Source organism: Protobothrops mucrosquamatus, unplaced genomic scaffold, assembly GCF_001527695.2.
Source record: "Protobothrops mucrosquamatus isolate PMUCROS unplaced genomic scaffold, P.Mucros_1.0 scaffold30, whole genome shotgun sequence".
In the NCBI taxonomy this organism is placed as follows: Eukaryota; Metazoa; Chordata; class Lepidosauria; order Squamata; family Viperidae; genus Protobothrops; species Protobothrops mucrosquamatus.
The window spans coordinates 1,026,220-1,040,609 of record NW_015386414.1 but is presented as its reverse complement, the minus strand read 5'-3'; the positions used below and the strand labels follow the sequence as shown (position 1 = coordinate 1,040,609).

Here is a 14,390-nt window from a genome sequence, read left to right as displayed (position 1 = left end):
GGTGGTAATAAAGTGCTGGAACGGCACTTGACCTTCAAATACAGTGAAAAATGATGCCTTTTCTGTATCTGAAGATGGATTCCATTCTTCCCCAAATACATTTGTCTCAAATCTTTAGCTGAATGACACGGATATTTGGGCTAAAATGAACCCATGAAATGAACTCATTTCAGCTGGGCTAACAATTGCAATACAAACTTTAGTTGTTTGGAAACAAAGACAGAATCCTCTGGAAGTATTTTCTTATTTAATGGCTACAGGAAGCTGCTGGGAGAGGTCATCTGGACCCAAGTATTATCTCATTCTTCAAGATTTAATACAAGAAAGTGGCTGACAGGTTGCCTGCGCAAAATAATAAGCTGAAATAAAGAACAGACCTAAATGAATTCCACAAAATGCTAATACTGATGGTTAGCTGAAAGTTTGGCTTGACTCTCTTGATTTGAATTATTTGAGATGGAAGCTGTGCTATTGCTAATTGCAGATGGGGGCGTTTTTTGATTCAGTGTTATGCCTGGTCTTTCAAGGGGTCAGCAATAGTAAGGTCTCTATTTACACAATAGCCACTCCTAAAAAATCTGATTTAGCAACCAACAGTTACATTTTGGTTACATAACACTGAGGTCATTACAAAACACCGAATATACAACTGAACTTGTAAAGTACCTGAAAAGTTTAGTCCGTAGCAGCTAGGCTAGATGAAAACAATGAAGTTTACTCTAGAATATAAAGATCTGCAATCATTTTCTACATATATGTAGTTCAAAAAGTTGGTTTCAGAATTCAAAGCTAAAAAGGGCTTGCAGCCTGGCTATGTAAGGAACCATCTTGCCTCACAATAAAAGAAAAAACAGTAACTCTGTCTTGCTGCGTTTCAATTTAGTTGGCTTTGTTCCATTTAAGTCAGGACTTCCACAATACTTCCAATTAAGCTTCCAGGGTAATGGAGAGCTATGGCTCAACAGCATACTAATGGCACCTTACCCAAACCCAAAGGAGGATCTCTCCCAGAAGTTTCACACAAAAGTTTAACAGGATAGGGGAGAAAATCAAGCCCTAATGTATCCTACTGGGATGTTTGAGTGCTTTTCCACTCCCAGCACTTGCAGGACCCAGGAAGGACCTGAACTGAGCCCCACAGGTGTCAGAGGACATTCCAGAGAGCACTGTCTCCACACTCCACAGATGAAAGGGAATCTCAAATAACACTGCAAAATGGACATCAGATCCTGCCCAAGAAAAGGCAGGATTACAAAAATTAGGGTTTTTTTATCAGCAAAAAATATCTATATTATGACAGATTACCTTTTCTAAAGAGATGCCAAGTTACTATCAAAATATTTTCATGTAACTTCTGCAGTGACTGGTAATATCCACTTTACTGGCCAGACCCAAGGTAACGTCCATGATTGAGCACTAGAAACAAGTCTTATATTTATACTGTTGTATCTTCATCAGTATATTTTCTCTGCTTATATTCTTCAGCAACAGGAGCAGAAAAAAAAAGAAATATGATAATAATGACATGCATTGATGCACACACATATCTACATCAGTGTAACTTCCCTGCTGATTTTTCCTAATATTCAAATAAATATAAATACCTAAAGCACCAGTCCAATGTTGGGAGTAAACTCCACTAATAGCATAACTCTGTACTGTGAGAGTATCATATAAGAACAGTTATCCATTCGTGCAGTAAAAGAAATCAAACAATTTTTTTTACACACAACACAAAGCTATGTGATTTGTTTAGGTTTGGCTTAGGAATCAATACTTGCAGTTTTTAAATTATGACTTGTTTTTTCTAAATGTATAAATCTACCCATATTCAACAAACTATAACTTAAAAAACATGGCTTTTAAAAATCAACCAACAACTAGATGGGTTAGAGCAGACATGTCAAACACAAGGCCCGGGGGCCGGATGCGGCCCGCGAAGTGGTTTCATGTGGCCCACGAAGCCATCCTGGAAATAGTGAGAGAACGGCCTCGCTGCCTTGGCCCTGGCCCAGGCTGGCCGGGAGCCAATGTACAATTTTGTGGTGGCCATCTATGCTGAAACGCATTCAGGCTTAGCTCCACAAGGCTGTCTGGAAACAGCGAGGAACCAGCCCCTGCTGTGTGTGTGAGGAATGAAGAAATGGACCATGCCTTGGCGCTTGCCCCGGTCCCACCCCCTTCTGCCAGAGACCCTCAGATCTGTCCCACTTCTGCCCAGGCCCCCACAGGCACCCTTGGCGCGAACAATGTAGAGCTGGCCATGCCCACCCAGTAGGCCACACCCACTCCATCCACGCCCACCCAGTAGGTCGCACTCACCCTGGCCACACACACCCCGAGGGCAACCGCAATGCTGATGCAGCCCTCAATGAAATTGAGTTTGACACCCCTGGGTTAGAGTCAAATCCAGCCATTGACAAATACAGGCTTAACCCATTCCCAGTCCAAGCCCACCAATACCCGCATAATCCATTTCTCGGAGAAAATTGTAAACACAAGGGAAGAGACACTTACTAATGTGATCATGTCTCCAGGCATAGCCGAGGGTACACAAGCCCAGCAGCAGCAAAGAAATCCCAGGCAATCCATACTTTTTCACATTGATGTTCCTACTGAAGTATCTATTCCAGGCTATTTAAGAACAATAAGAAGTTTTGTGAGGCACAAGCAAAACCCTTCCTTTATCATTCACAACAAAAGCTACAGTCCAGCCATCTTCCCCTGCTAGTCCCTGGTTGTTATAATAAAGCTTCTACCCATTTCAAAGCAGAGTGTAACTTGCTCTCACCTCTGAATGTTTCTCCAAGTATCCCCTGTGGAGACAGACCCTGATGTTTGATATCCTTTAGATTCTTTTCTGCCAGAGGAACTGGAGACAGAACAGCTACATGTTGATTTTCATTTTATGCAAGCCCTCTTTGCAACTTTCCAAGGCTGACTGTAACACCTATTTTCATTTCTTCTCAGGGACACCAATGTACGGTAGTGTCTCCTGGTAGAATATTTGTGGCTTCCCTCCAAAGCAAACTATCATGTACATGGGAATACATGGATTTATTTTGGGTTCAATTTAATGAGAAAATGGATTGTCAGTGAATACAGACTATGATTCCAGGATTTAACATTCATTCTGAACACTGCATGTGCCTCCCAGTTGGTGAAGGATGCAGACAGCAGTATGTTCGGTTACAAGATAATCTTTAAATTAAAATATCCTACCTTGCATAAAAACAGCAAAAGCAAGCTTGGTGTAAAACTGAGATTAAATTGCACTTCTAAGTAGGTACAATTAAAAGTTTTGTTTCACTATAATTTGTCGTAAGCATGAAATGTTCTGCCTAAAATGCAAATCTGCCTGTTTGGGCTTAAAAACAGTGTTTTGATAGGGCAGCTCTATTTAAAAATTAAAATACTTCCAGTATACCACCATTTTATGCTCAAAAGACTAGTTGAGCAAAAGGATATTTTATGAATAAAAGTGATCTGCACATAATAGAAAGCAGGATGTCTAAACACAAACCATTTTCATGCTGTTCTTTGCAGGGCAACAATAGAGCAGAACATTTTGGCAGGAAAGAGAATGGTCTCTTGTTTTCTTGTAACGTAACTGGTTAAAAAAAACTAAATACAAGCAAATATTTAAGCGTGTAATTAAACCAACATTATCTGATTCTCAGTTTTGTACATTACAATCCACATAGAGTGGCTTCTTCTACAAATCTGCCATCTCTGTAACCAGGAAAAAGAATGACTAGTTGACTATGCTATGTCAAGCTACAATGTGGCTTATGTGGCTTTGGTTTGGCAAGTGCTGATAGCGTAAACAATGATAGTTTAATAAGTCATGGATAAATATGCTTTGGTCTAGCACAGGGGTCTTCAAATTTGGCAACTTTAAGACTTGCAAACTTCAACTCCCAGAATTCCTCAGCCCGCCTGGTCTAGCACAATGCATCAGAGCAGAGTTTGCAATACCTTATAAATATATTCCAGATGTGTAAAATATTATCCTATCTATAGGTTGTTTTAGGATTTATTTTATTATTATTTATTATTTCGGCGTGCCTGTATATTTCAGAAATGAACATTTGATTCTCAGGATTCAATTTTCACGTCTTAATTTTGCACTAAGAGGTGATAAAGGATATTACTCTGAAACACAGCATTACGTATTACCCATAAAAGATCTCAAAACATTTCTAAGGACTTTTTTTTACAGATTCTACAGATATCCAAAGTGAGTATGCTTCTGGGGATACAGGTATTCTGCTATATATAAGGCAAAAAAGTGAAAATAGACACTATACAGTTATATTACACATGCATCTAATTTAACAGCCATTCCATCTCTCAAGGAGGGGGTTGAGAATAACATTTTCAGCCTCTTTAAGCCTCAATTAAAAGGAGTTCTGCAAATCACAGATAGTCATGGTAACTTCAATTTGTAAAAAAACATATCTTGTAGTATATACTCTTGTTATTCTCAGTTCCTTTGAAAAAATATGGTATTTCAAAGAATGTCCTAGTCTGCATTCGCACAATAAATTCAATTTATGCTGACAAACTGAAATTAAACATGCCTCAGAGAACATACTAATTCTATCAAACAGTAATACTATGCACATTAATATTTGTTTCTCTTAGAGCAGGGGTGTCAAACTGCTGGCCCGCGGACCGGATGCGTCATGCCGAAACCGTGCCCACCCCATTGCCAGCAATGGGAAAAAAGTCGCGATATGTCACAACACGTTACGTGACATTGCAAGTTTGACACCCCTGTCTTAGAGCATAAGCCATAGATGAATTAATATCCATTTGAACCAATCTATTGGGCAGCTATATTCCTTTTTTAAATTCTGTATGATTAACAACTTTTACCTTTGTGATTGTCACAAAACAGAATGTGAGCTTCTGATATTTTGGTATCCCATTGTGACTGTCTCTCTAAAAATAAGCCCAGCTTCTGGTAATTGGGATACAGTTCAGTGAACCACTCCAGTCCTAATGAAGATACTTGTATGCTTTGTTCTGGAGAAGTAGTCATTTCTAACTCTTGGGGTGAGGGTTTTCTTAAACACATCACTGATTTTTTACCTTCTTTTGTCTCAGTGGCTCTTGGGCATAAATCAGTATTTTTCTCCACAGCACTTAAGTGGCTAGTAGAAGTTTTATCAACTCCCATTGCTCTGAGAACTTCTGTGAATGTGGGATACACATTAGGCTTAAGATCTGGATCAACGAGGTGTTCCTTAGGATAATCCTCTGCTTTGAGAAATAAAGAATTTGCATCTAACTTACTTTTAAACAAGTGGACTGGACCTCTGGTAACCTTTCCATAGTTGTCCACAACATGGTCCTGTGATGTGCATGCTTTAATTTTGGACATGTCATTTTCTGTGTTTCCATTTTTGACATTTCCTTCAAGTTCTAAAGTGCTCTTCTTGTCCACATTGCCTGTAATAATTTGCTGCCTGTTGATCAGGGCAATGCTTGCTCCTCCTGACACTGATTTCAGAGGCCTTTGTCCTGCCTTACTGTTATCAAAGATACTTTCATTTAACAGGCTATTATGACCAGAGGATTCACATCTGTTTTCTAATGCTGTCACATGATGAGAAGCAGTGATTTGTTCTATTCTGTCACCAAGTTCTTGAGGAACTGGTTGAAGACTCTCAATGAAATTATTAGTTGAAAGGGACACACTCTGCTCTACCGATGACTCTATGTTCTGTTTCTGTTTTACACAGGGTTTCTGGTGTGGCTCTGAAGTGGCTTTTCCACTTTGTATCAGTGATTCTAAATTAAGACTACCGGTAGGTATAATTTCTTCTTTAGGTAAAGGGGTTCTACTGGTTTTTTCGACTGTAGATAATTTCTCTGGCAGGTTTATCTTTAGAAACAGCTTTTTATCTACTGCTGCTGAAAGCTCTTCTGAAGTTTTTTTATTCTCCCTTGTTTGAGGTGACTTTTCACTAGCACTTTTAATTTGCTTTTCTTCAGGCAGACCACTGTTTACAATTGCTCCAATTACTCCAATATTTTTTCTCCTTCCTTTTTTTGTAACCAAGTTAGTTTTACTTTTTTTGCTTTCTTCTTTGGGGGGAGTTTCTAAGCTTTGGATCTGCCCTTTCTTTTTCTCAGGATTTAGCTGCTCAGATGTAACAGAATCACAGGCTTTTCTGAAGAGAGGAAAAGCTTCTCTTGAATCTTCGCTACCTGCCATCTTACAGTGAGGCAGGTGAGACTTGAGACGTTTAAACTGCTTTTTGCAGTAGGGACAGATTTGCATTTGTGGTGAGTTGCCAGTCATTTTTCTGCCTGAAAAAGAAAATGGAACCAGACATTGGAAGAACAGGTAGAGTTAAGAAAAACTTGCATGGATGAAAATTTGGGAAGAGTTTAACACCAGTTGGAACTTGTGCCAAGAATATAGAATGGTTCAATGACAAAAATCATTGCCTAATTTTTTTCAACACATTTGATCTTTTCATTTTTTATTCAGATACTATAGCGCAAAATAGTGCATAAGAATACACTATAGAGATACTACGAAGCATGTGTTCATATTTTAATGCTATATTAAGTGTAAATCATTTCTCCCATCTTCTATTAAAACAGATTTTAAAGAACACAATTCCTACCATCATCTATAGTATTTTTATGTCCTATTGACCTACCACAAATAGGGCACTGTACTACTGCTAGAATTCATATTAATATATTTTACCCTAGAAGCACAAGGATCAATCATTTGGAAGAACCTAAAGAACAGAGTCATGTGGCTGAATTAATAGCGCTGTACAGCTAAATGAGATAAAGCATTGTAGGCTCGTCCAGTAACTGGCAGTTACTGGTACAGTTCCTTTACCATGTGGCTCTTTGAAACTGCTACGTACCAAGAAAGTGATGTGGTTCTTGGTTATATAAAACTGAAGGGATATTTCATAGCATATTGGATTAGAAAAGCTGATTTCAAAAAAGAAAAATAGAGCTCATTTTAAAGAATATAGTTAAAACACTCCATTGTTTAAAAAGACAGTTTTTGTTTAAAAAAGATGGTTTTATCATTACTTTAAAAGCTTGTTTTCAAATTTTGAACTTCTTGTATGATTAAACAAATAAAAGTAATAAAAGGGAGTTCTGAGACTCCCTTAGGCATGAAAGCCATCTTGGAGACTGGGTCTATAATTCTCTCTCAGCCCAACCTACCTCACAAGGTTGTTGTTTTGGGGAAACTAGGAGACTGGACTTTTGTAGTCTTGAATTATATATTTAAAAAGGAGATGATGATGATGATGATGATGATAATAAAAAATAACAATATTAATAATAATGCTTAAATCAGAAATTCCTCAATAGAAACCTATGATCCAGTCTCTGTCTACTGGCAAGAATCAGCGTCACAGATCCCCATCACGATGCTACCTTGAGGCTAAAAAGATGCAGACAGACAACAGAAATATTTCCCAACTAGACAAACTTTTCAAAATAAATTCATTCCTCCGCTTAAAATTTGCCTCAGTTAAACTGTCGCTCCTCTCGCTCATTGCCACCCTAAAAGGCAGCAATTTAAGGGGAGTGGGGGGGGAGGATGGATTTCTTCCAGGTCAGAGCTCTGCCTTGAAGCCAATGGCTTAGTCTTAGCCAGAGGGAATCTGGGGTCATTTACTCGGAAATAAGCTCCGATCCAAGGCAAAATCGTTTAATCCCACATATGCTTACCCAGAAGTTAGGTTCTCTCCTGGGAATAAGAAGCCGCATGCGAAAAAGATTTATTCAGGAGGAAACCGTGCTGAACTCGAATCAGCGACACAACTGTGATCGGCCGGCTTTTGAACAAACCAGCAATTCGAGAATCCAGCATTGAAAAACGACAAACGCGCCTCCGGCGGAATCGAAACCTTTGACCTTAACTCACGAGCGGAGACCGAGGCAAGTTTGAGGAAAGGGCATGCGCCCCCTGCGTCACCCGTCGCCTTACGCACATGCGCTCTAGAGTCACGGCTTCGGGGCCGCAGCGCCAATGCGCAATCAAGGCGAGAGCGTCTCCTGGCCAGAGGCGGTCCCGCCGCGCTGCCCACGCGCTTGCGCAGGAGGCGTGCACACCGGAAGCGGACTCCGCTGGCTTGAGAGAAGAAGGGAAGGGGGGGCGGGGGAAGGTTGATTGAGAGCCGGATCGCGGGGCCTGCTGTCTTTCGCTGCTTGGGATCCGACAGCGGATCGGCCCAGCCCGGCCATGAGTTGCCGGGGGCCGCTGCCCAGTGAACGAGGAGCGAGACAGAGGTGAGCGAGGGAAAAAAAAAAAAAAAAAGGGGATGGCCGCGGGGCGGTTGGTAAGGGGCGGGGGGGGAGAAACGCCGAGGGCGAAGGCGATCAGCTCAGAGCAGGGCCCGAGCGCCGGGCAGGCCTGGCGAGCGGAGGGGCTCCTGTGAAGGCGATTGTGTTGTCATTGCCGTGCATGATGTTGCCTCGAGCCCTCGCGCCAGCTGCGACTCTGGCCGGAAATCTTAGTGCTGTCCTCGGTTGTCGGAGCGACCGTTTCCCCAATCGCCAACCTGCGGGGGCCTCGCCCTCCTTGTAGCCGGGGAGTCGGGGAACTGGGGTACAAACGCGATGGGAAAGGCTGAGGATTAACATGGGCCGGGCTCGTTTTCGACGAGGTTTGGCCCGGCGGGTCAAATAGGCCCCTCGCATTTTCCACTTCTTTTTTTTTGACGTCTTCCTTTGTAAAAATCCGGGGTACTGTGCAATTTTGGTCGTGCTTTGAACGGCTTCTCTCTCTCTCTTTTTTTTTGATGTTTCTATTTTAATTTTCCTTGAAGCAATTTAGGCTGGTATATGCTCTCTATTTTTTTTATTTTTATTTTCTTTGCAGGAACACTAGCAGGTAGATTACATCAAGAAACTGTGCTCGAGCCAAGATCCTTCTGTCAATTTGCTGGCAGAATAGAAATTTGACCCTGATGTTTCTCAGAAGCTAATCGTATCTCTTAACAGCCTTCTCAAGCCATTCTTCAAGGGCTTGCAAAACGGGCCTTGAATTATTACAAAGTTACCCTATTGTAAAACTTTGAATATAGAAAGGCTTTGTAATTTTTCTAAAAGCCATCGAGTGAATTTATGGCTGAGTTGGTGAGATTAAAAAAGGAGATATGGCTCATAGGCTTGCAATGGAATCCTAAGTATACATATTTAGCTGCTGTGCTACTCTGGTGTTATTTATGAGAACATGTACATGTTGGTATAACACATTAAGCCCATCTATGTAATACTTGTACATGCATTTCTGTCAAAGCCTGAAGTCTGTTGCAAATCACAATAAACTGCTTTATTGGTTCATTGTCTGATAGTAAGATTTTGTACATCTTGATAGAAATTATCCTGGTGTCATATTTGGAGAAATCCCAGAAAAAATAGACATTGGGTCTATTCAATATGTAAGAGTTAATGTTCATAATTGGAAAACAAAATAATTTACAAAATTACAATATCTTACTTAGAAAAAAATATTCTCATACAAGAACTATATAAACAAAACAGAGGGATACCCCCAAATTGAAGGACTGAATAAACAGATCAACATATTTTTTTTATATCTCTACCATACCTTTCAAGGCTCTAGTGCAGACATGTCAAACTTGTGACGGTTTTGCCATTGCCGGCAATGGGGTGGGTGCGGCTTCTGGATGACGCGTCTAGCTTGTGGGCCGACAGTTTGACACCCCTGCTCTAGTGTTAACTTTTCAACTTGCGTCAATCTTTTTTAAAATATCTAAAGAATATTTATGAATAATCCTCGTTTTGTGAACCTTGCTGAAATATTGTATGAAATATATCAGTGCTTTTGAGCATTGTCTTTAACAATGGACATCTTAAAGACCATCCATACAGAACTTATGCTCATTTAAAAAGACATGCTTTTTCTCAAAATAATGTGGTTGCTTTGGACTTAAAATAACACTTATACCTGTCTTGAATTGCTGACATTTTTGACAAAATAAATCCTGATGATCTAATAGAAGACCATTAGGTTGAGAAATATACAGGTAGTCCTGAAATTATGACTACAATTGAGCCCAAAGTTTTTGTTGCTAGGCAAAACAGTTAAGTGAGTTTTGCTCCATTTTATGACGTCTCTTGCCACAATTGTTAAGTGAATCACTGCAGTTGTTAGTAACATGGTTGTTAAGCGAATCTGGCTTCCCCATTAACTTTGCTTGTTTGAAGATAGCAAAAGGTGATCACATGACCCCAAGACACTGCAACCATCACAAATATGAGCCAGTTGCCAAGCATCCAAATTTTGTTATTGTGACCACAGAAATGCTGCAAAGGTTGTAAGTGGGAAAAACAGTCATAAGCCACTTTTTTCAATGCTGTAGTAACTTTGAATAATCATTAAACGAATGGTTGTAAGTTGAGAACTACCTGTAACTATTTTTCATTGCCAGACATTTAGAATACATTTCTTTTAAAAATGGTTGCTGCTGAGATGATTCTTTTGAGTCCTCATTGAGATTCCTAAGTATCTAGATGAGGTTTAAACTCTTAATTTTAAAAGATAATCTGTACATGATTTTTAAACTAGCATAGGATAATGAAAGATGCTTTACAGCAGTGTTTCTCAACCTTGACAATTTTAAGGCATGTGGACTTCAACTCCCAGAATTCCACAGCCAGCAATGCTGGCTGTGGAATTCTGGGAGTTGAAGTCCACATGCCTTAAAATTGTCAAGGTTGAGAAACACTGCTTTACAGGATGAATTGCACCTTTTGATATGGCTTTCTTCTGGGCTTAATGGCTGATGTCTTTGTAGCAATGGGCAGATTTAAAAAAATGAATAATTTTAAACTGTGTTAGCTGTGCTTTTATCTTCCACCAGTATACGGAGTTAACTCTACCGCTCTCCAATTTTTGCTACAGAAAGCGGAGACGAAATGGCACAGAGGAGGATGGGCCTGTTCCACAAACTAAACGTGGTAGCCGAAATGCTGTCTTTCAGGATTCTTGGGATACAGAGGTAAGATTGAATATAGTTTTGCTTTGGCAATTAATATATTATGCTATTAGTGGAGAGTGTGAATACTTTCTGTGGCTGAAGTATTTTTTTTTACATGCATTCTATTATGATGTTCCCTTTCTGGATAAGCTCTTCTACACAATCATTTTTTGCTTCTTTTGACAAGTGTACCTTGCAGTTGATCAGGTAGTATCCTTTTCCTATTGCCTTTCTACCAATATTTGCTTTGAATTTTTTCCATTATCCCTTCCTTAGTAAATATTTCATCGGGGTGCACAATTTCACTGTTTCTTTGTCAAACGCATACCAACAAATACCTGGATTTTAAGTACATTAATTTTAAGTTCTGTATTCCTTGTATTCTGTAATCCTTGCATCATATAGCTTATCTAAAATTCACTTCCTTCCCTCATGAGTCCTTTTTTGTGGATCTCATTAGCATAACTGCATATTATTCTTGGGCACTGTAACATATTTCTCCTCCATCTGTTACAAGCTGTTTTCAAATCTTTCCTTATGTCTTTGTCAGTTGGGGGAGTACTTCTCATATTGGATTTGTATTTTCTCTTCACGTATTTGTTCTATTATAACATTCGCTGCTTTGGATTTTTTAAAAATTTCCACTGTTTCTCAAGGTTCGCTGTTGGTTCTGCAGAAAAGGATCTATCCCACATTCAGAACTCTTGTTACCTTTTTCACTAATTTTCTTGTATTCATCACAAGCAAAGCACTCACACTTTTCAACAGACCTTTTTTAAGTGGATACACACCAATATCCATTCTTATGTATTCGTATGCCTGAATGGCCCAACTATTTGTTGTAGTACTTTCTCATCTTATTCACATTACCTAGAAGGTCAGATTTACAGATTTTCTCCCAAATTTACCAATTATTGTGATGTTGCCAACATTCAGAGAAACATAATATGCAAGTGTCACCAAAATATCGTGTTTCCCTGAAAATAAGACCCACCCAGAAAATAAGCTCTAGTTAAGAGTTCACCCACTCCGTCCCACTTGCTTGTGGCCACAACAAGGCAGCAGAGCGCATGTTACACCGGTGCCACCACTTCCACAAAGTTGAGGCGACCGCTTACCTCAGGCCCCCGCAGCCAGGCCACTCCCCCGAGCGACTTCCCCCCGCCCATTCAATGATTGAGCTGCCCGCCCCTTTCCTTTTATTCCCCTCCCAAGCCGGGTTGCCATGCTACGGAGGATGGGCGGTGGAGGCTCGGTTGCCTTACCCGGTCCCCCTCCACCATTTCGGAGCCAAGGGGAGTGACAGTGAAAGCCTCTGCCCCCGCTGCGCAACAGCTGCATCTGCCACTGGAGGGGCTTTCTTTGGTCCTAGCCACCCGTGCTTTGTCCCGCAGATCACCTACCCATCAGCAGCCACCTCCTTCTCCAATTCTCCCACGGCTTGCACCGTAACTGGGTGGCACAAGCCTCCCCTGCCATCTCTTTCCACCTGCCAGACTTGATGTGAAAAGAAAGCCAGTCTTTGTATGTTTGCACTATTCTCTTCCAAAAAGGATCTCTAGAGATTAACTTGGAAACTCACGCACGATTACTAATATCCTGCCAACTAGGAGTAAAATGCAGTATAGTGACCCACTTAGGACCAAGCATATTCTTTGGTTTGTTAGTTTTTACATTAAAATAAATTCTCCTTTTGCATTTCGTGTTGATTCGTAGGCTTTTCTTTCAAATATTTTTGAATATAGGCATTTGTTTTCTTGCTCTACACAAGGCAGCTTTCAAAACGATTTTCACCAGAACTTCATTGTATGTTCATATTCTGGTCTAGTGTCTTGAACAGCAGCAAAATGGTATCTGTAACTTTTCATTACCTGAATTTAAGTAAAGCAAAGAGAGTCCCATTATGGCTCACTGTGATGTGTTAATCCAGATAGTATTTTTCATCTTGGTTTTCTCTGATGTGACCGTTTGGCCATTGCTTAGTAGGAAGGAGAGTTATGAAAAATTATAAGAATGAGGGAATGAGGCAGGCAGCTGGAATTCTCTCTGCCTACAAGGGAGGTGCTTGTTGCCTTCCTGGCAGCTGCCATTATGTATGTGCATGAATGAATCCTTCTGGTGTTAAAACATAATTTATATACCATCAAGGAACATCATTTTAGTGCAGCTTTTAACATTTTCTATTTGTGTGAAAATGCAATTAAACATTAACTACTTGAATTCAGCTTTAAAATCCCCCCTTGTGGCTTAACAAACATGGTAGCAAGGACAATCTGTTGAGGAATCAACTGTACTTTGCTTCATCAGATGTTTACAGTGGGAGATAACAGTGATAGATGGATAGACAGACAGACAGACTCTAAGTTCAATTCAGTTTTATACTTAACATAGTATGGTGCTTATGACTGTTAAATTTCAGCCTCAGATCAATTATGGGAACATTATTGAGTATTTGAAAGTATAAATATGACATCAGGAGTTTGTGACAAGGCAGGTTTTCTTCCTAGCGGAATTGAAAGTATAGCAACTTAGTTTGTATTGGTGGAGTTGGATGTTTAACTTGCTTATTGCGATGTTTTCCCATAGAAACAGAATGATTTTTGGTGCCAGGAAACCTCTCCAGAAAAATGTCTGCTTGAGATATAAAGTTGCTTTTTATGAGTTATGATGACCAGCCTCCCTGTGTGTCTTTGTTCCACAGTCTTCCAGCAGTGAGAGTGGCAGTACCAGCAGCTATAGCAGTAGCAGCAGCAGCAACATAAGCAGTCCTGACAGAGCTACTGGGACAGACTCCAGCTTACCCCAGATAATGCCAGGATCAAGTCCCGTGACGCCCCTTCAGTCTTTCCATGAGCCATCTGCACTATGCCAAGGTCCTTACTTCCACATCAACCAGATCCTGAAGGAGGCGCACTTCCACAGCTTACAGAACAGGGGCCGTCCCCCAACATGATGAGCCTAAGCAGCTCTCTGCCTTCTGTGAAGGGGGACAGCACTGTGTGATATTTCAACTTTAAAAAAAGAAATTGTTAAAATTGCACAAAATGCCTGTTGCCTTTTCAATCTGCATTTGGAATGACAGGTTAACAGGTAGTTGTTTACTTGTGGTTTGCTGCATTGTTGCAATGCAAAGGGAGCTTTGGAGTAATTTTTATAGGATTCTTCTGGAGACTGGTTGAAGGTGGAGAGCTGATGTGTTGGGATAAGCCTAAGAGTCCACCTCTGTATTATAGGAGTGCGTAATGAGTCCAGTCCGACTTCTCAGTCTGTTTATTAGTAACCGATGCTTTATGTAAAATCCTTTCCAACACTTGTGTTTAGTTTTATAAGTTTTTTTTTTAATTTCAATAAATAGTGAATATGTTTTATGGTAACTTACTCTTTTAA

The 14,390-nt window shown here is 40.3% G+C and overlaps 2 protein-coding genes across 2 annotated transcripts; one reads left to right on the top strand and one right to left on the bottom strand.

Moving 5' to 3' along the window:
- Positions 1-2,431: 2,431 nt before the first annotated feature.
- On the bottom strand, positions 2,432-7,854 carry CUNH17orf80 (chromosome unknown C17orf80 homolog). Its single transcript, XM_029283164.1, has 4 exons — positions 7,726-7,854; positions 4,882-6,321; positions 2,792-2,887; positions 2,432-2,634 (listed from the first exon to the last, which is right to left on the bottom strand). The coding sequence occupies exons 2-4, from the start codon at positions 6,311-6,313 to the stop codon at positions 2,432-2,434; spliced, it is 1,731 nt and encodes a 576-aa protein (XP_029138997.1). The 5' UTR covers positions 6,314-6,321; positions 7,726-7,854.
- Positions 7,855-8,142: 288 nt separating this feature from the next.
- Positions 8,143-14,375, top strand: FAM104A (family with sequence similarity 104 member A). Its single transcript, XM_015811094.1, has 3 exons — positions 8,143-8,286; positions 10,928-11,024; positions 13,705-14,375. Exons 1-3 carry the CDS (start codon positions 8,240-8,242, stop codon positions 13,954-13,956), a joined length of 396 nt encoding a protein of 131 aa, XP_015666580.1. The 5' UTR covers positions 8,143-8,239; the 3' UTR covers positions 13,957-14,375.
- The last annotated feature ends 15 nt before the right edge of the window (positions 14,376-14,390 follow it).

What these genes read in the sequence shown, in the direction of transcription:
- CUNH17orf80 (XM_029283164.1), bottom strand. Translation starts at nt 6,313, where the DNA reads ATGACTGGCAACTCACCACAAATGCAAATCTGTCCCTACTGCAAAAAG. An exon ending in GTTTTGTGACAATCACAAAG is followed by an intron (nt 2,888 to 4,881) that starts GTAAAAGTTGTT and finishes ATCAACATGTAG; the next exon opens with CTGTTCTGTCTCCAGTTCCT. An exon ending in ACTTGGAGAAACATTCAGAG is followed by an intron (nt 2,635 to 2,791) that starts GTGAGAGCAAGT and finishes GTTCTTAAATAG; the next exon opens with CCTGGAATAGATACTTCAGT.
- FAM104A (XM_015811094.1), top strand. Translation starts at nt 8,240, where the DNA reads ATGAGTTGCCGGGGGCCGCTGCCCAGTGAACGAGGAGCGAGACAGAG. An exon ending in GAACGAGGAGCGAGACAGAG is followed by an intron (nt 8,287 to 10,927) that starts GTGAGCGAGGGA and finishes TTTTTGCTACAG; the next exon opens with AAAGCGGAGACGAAATGGCA. An exon ending in AGGATTCTTGGGATACAGAG is followed by an intron (nt 11,025 to 13,704) that starts GTAAGATTGAAT and finishes TTTGTTCCACAG; the next exon opens with TCTTCCAGCAGTGAGAGTGG.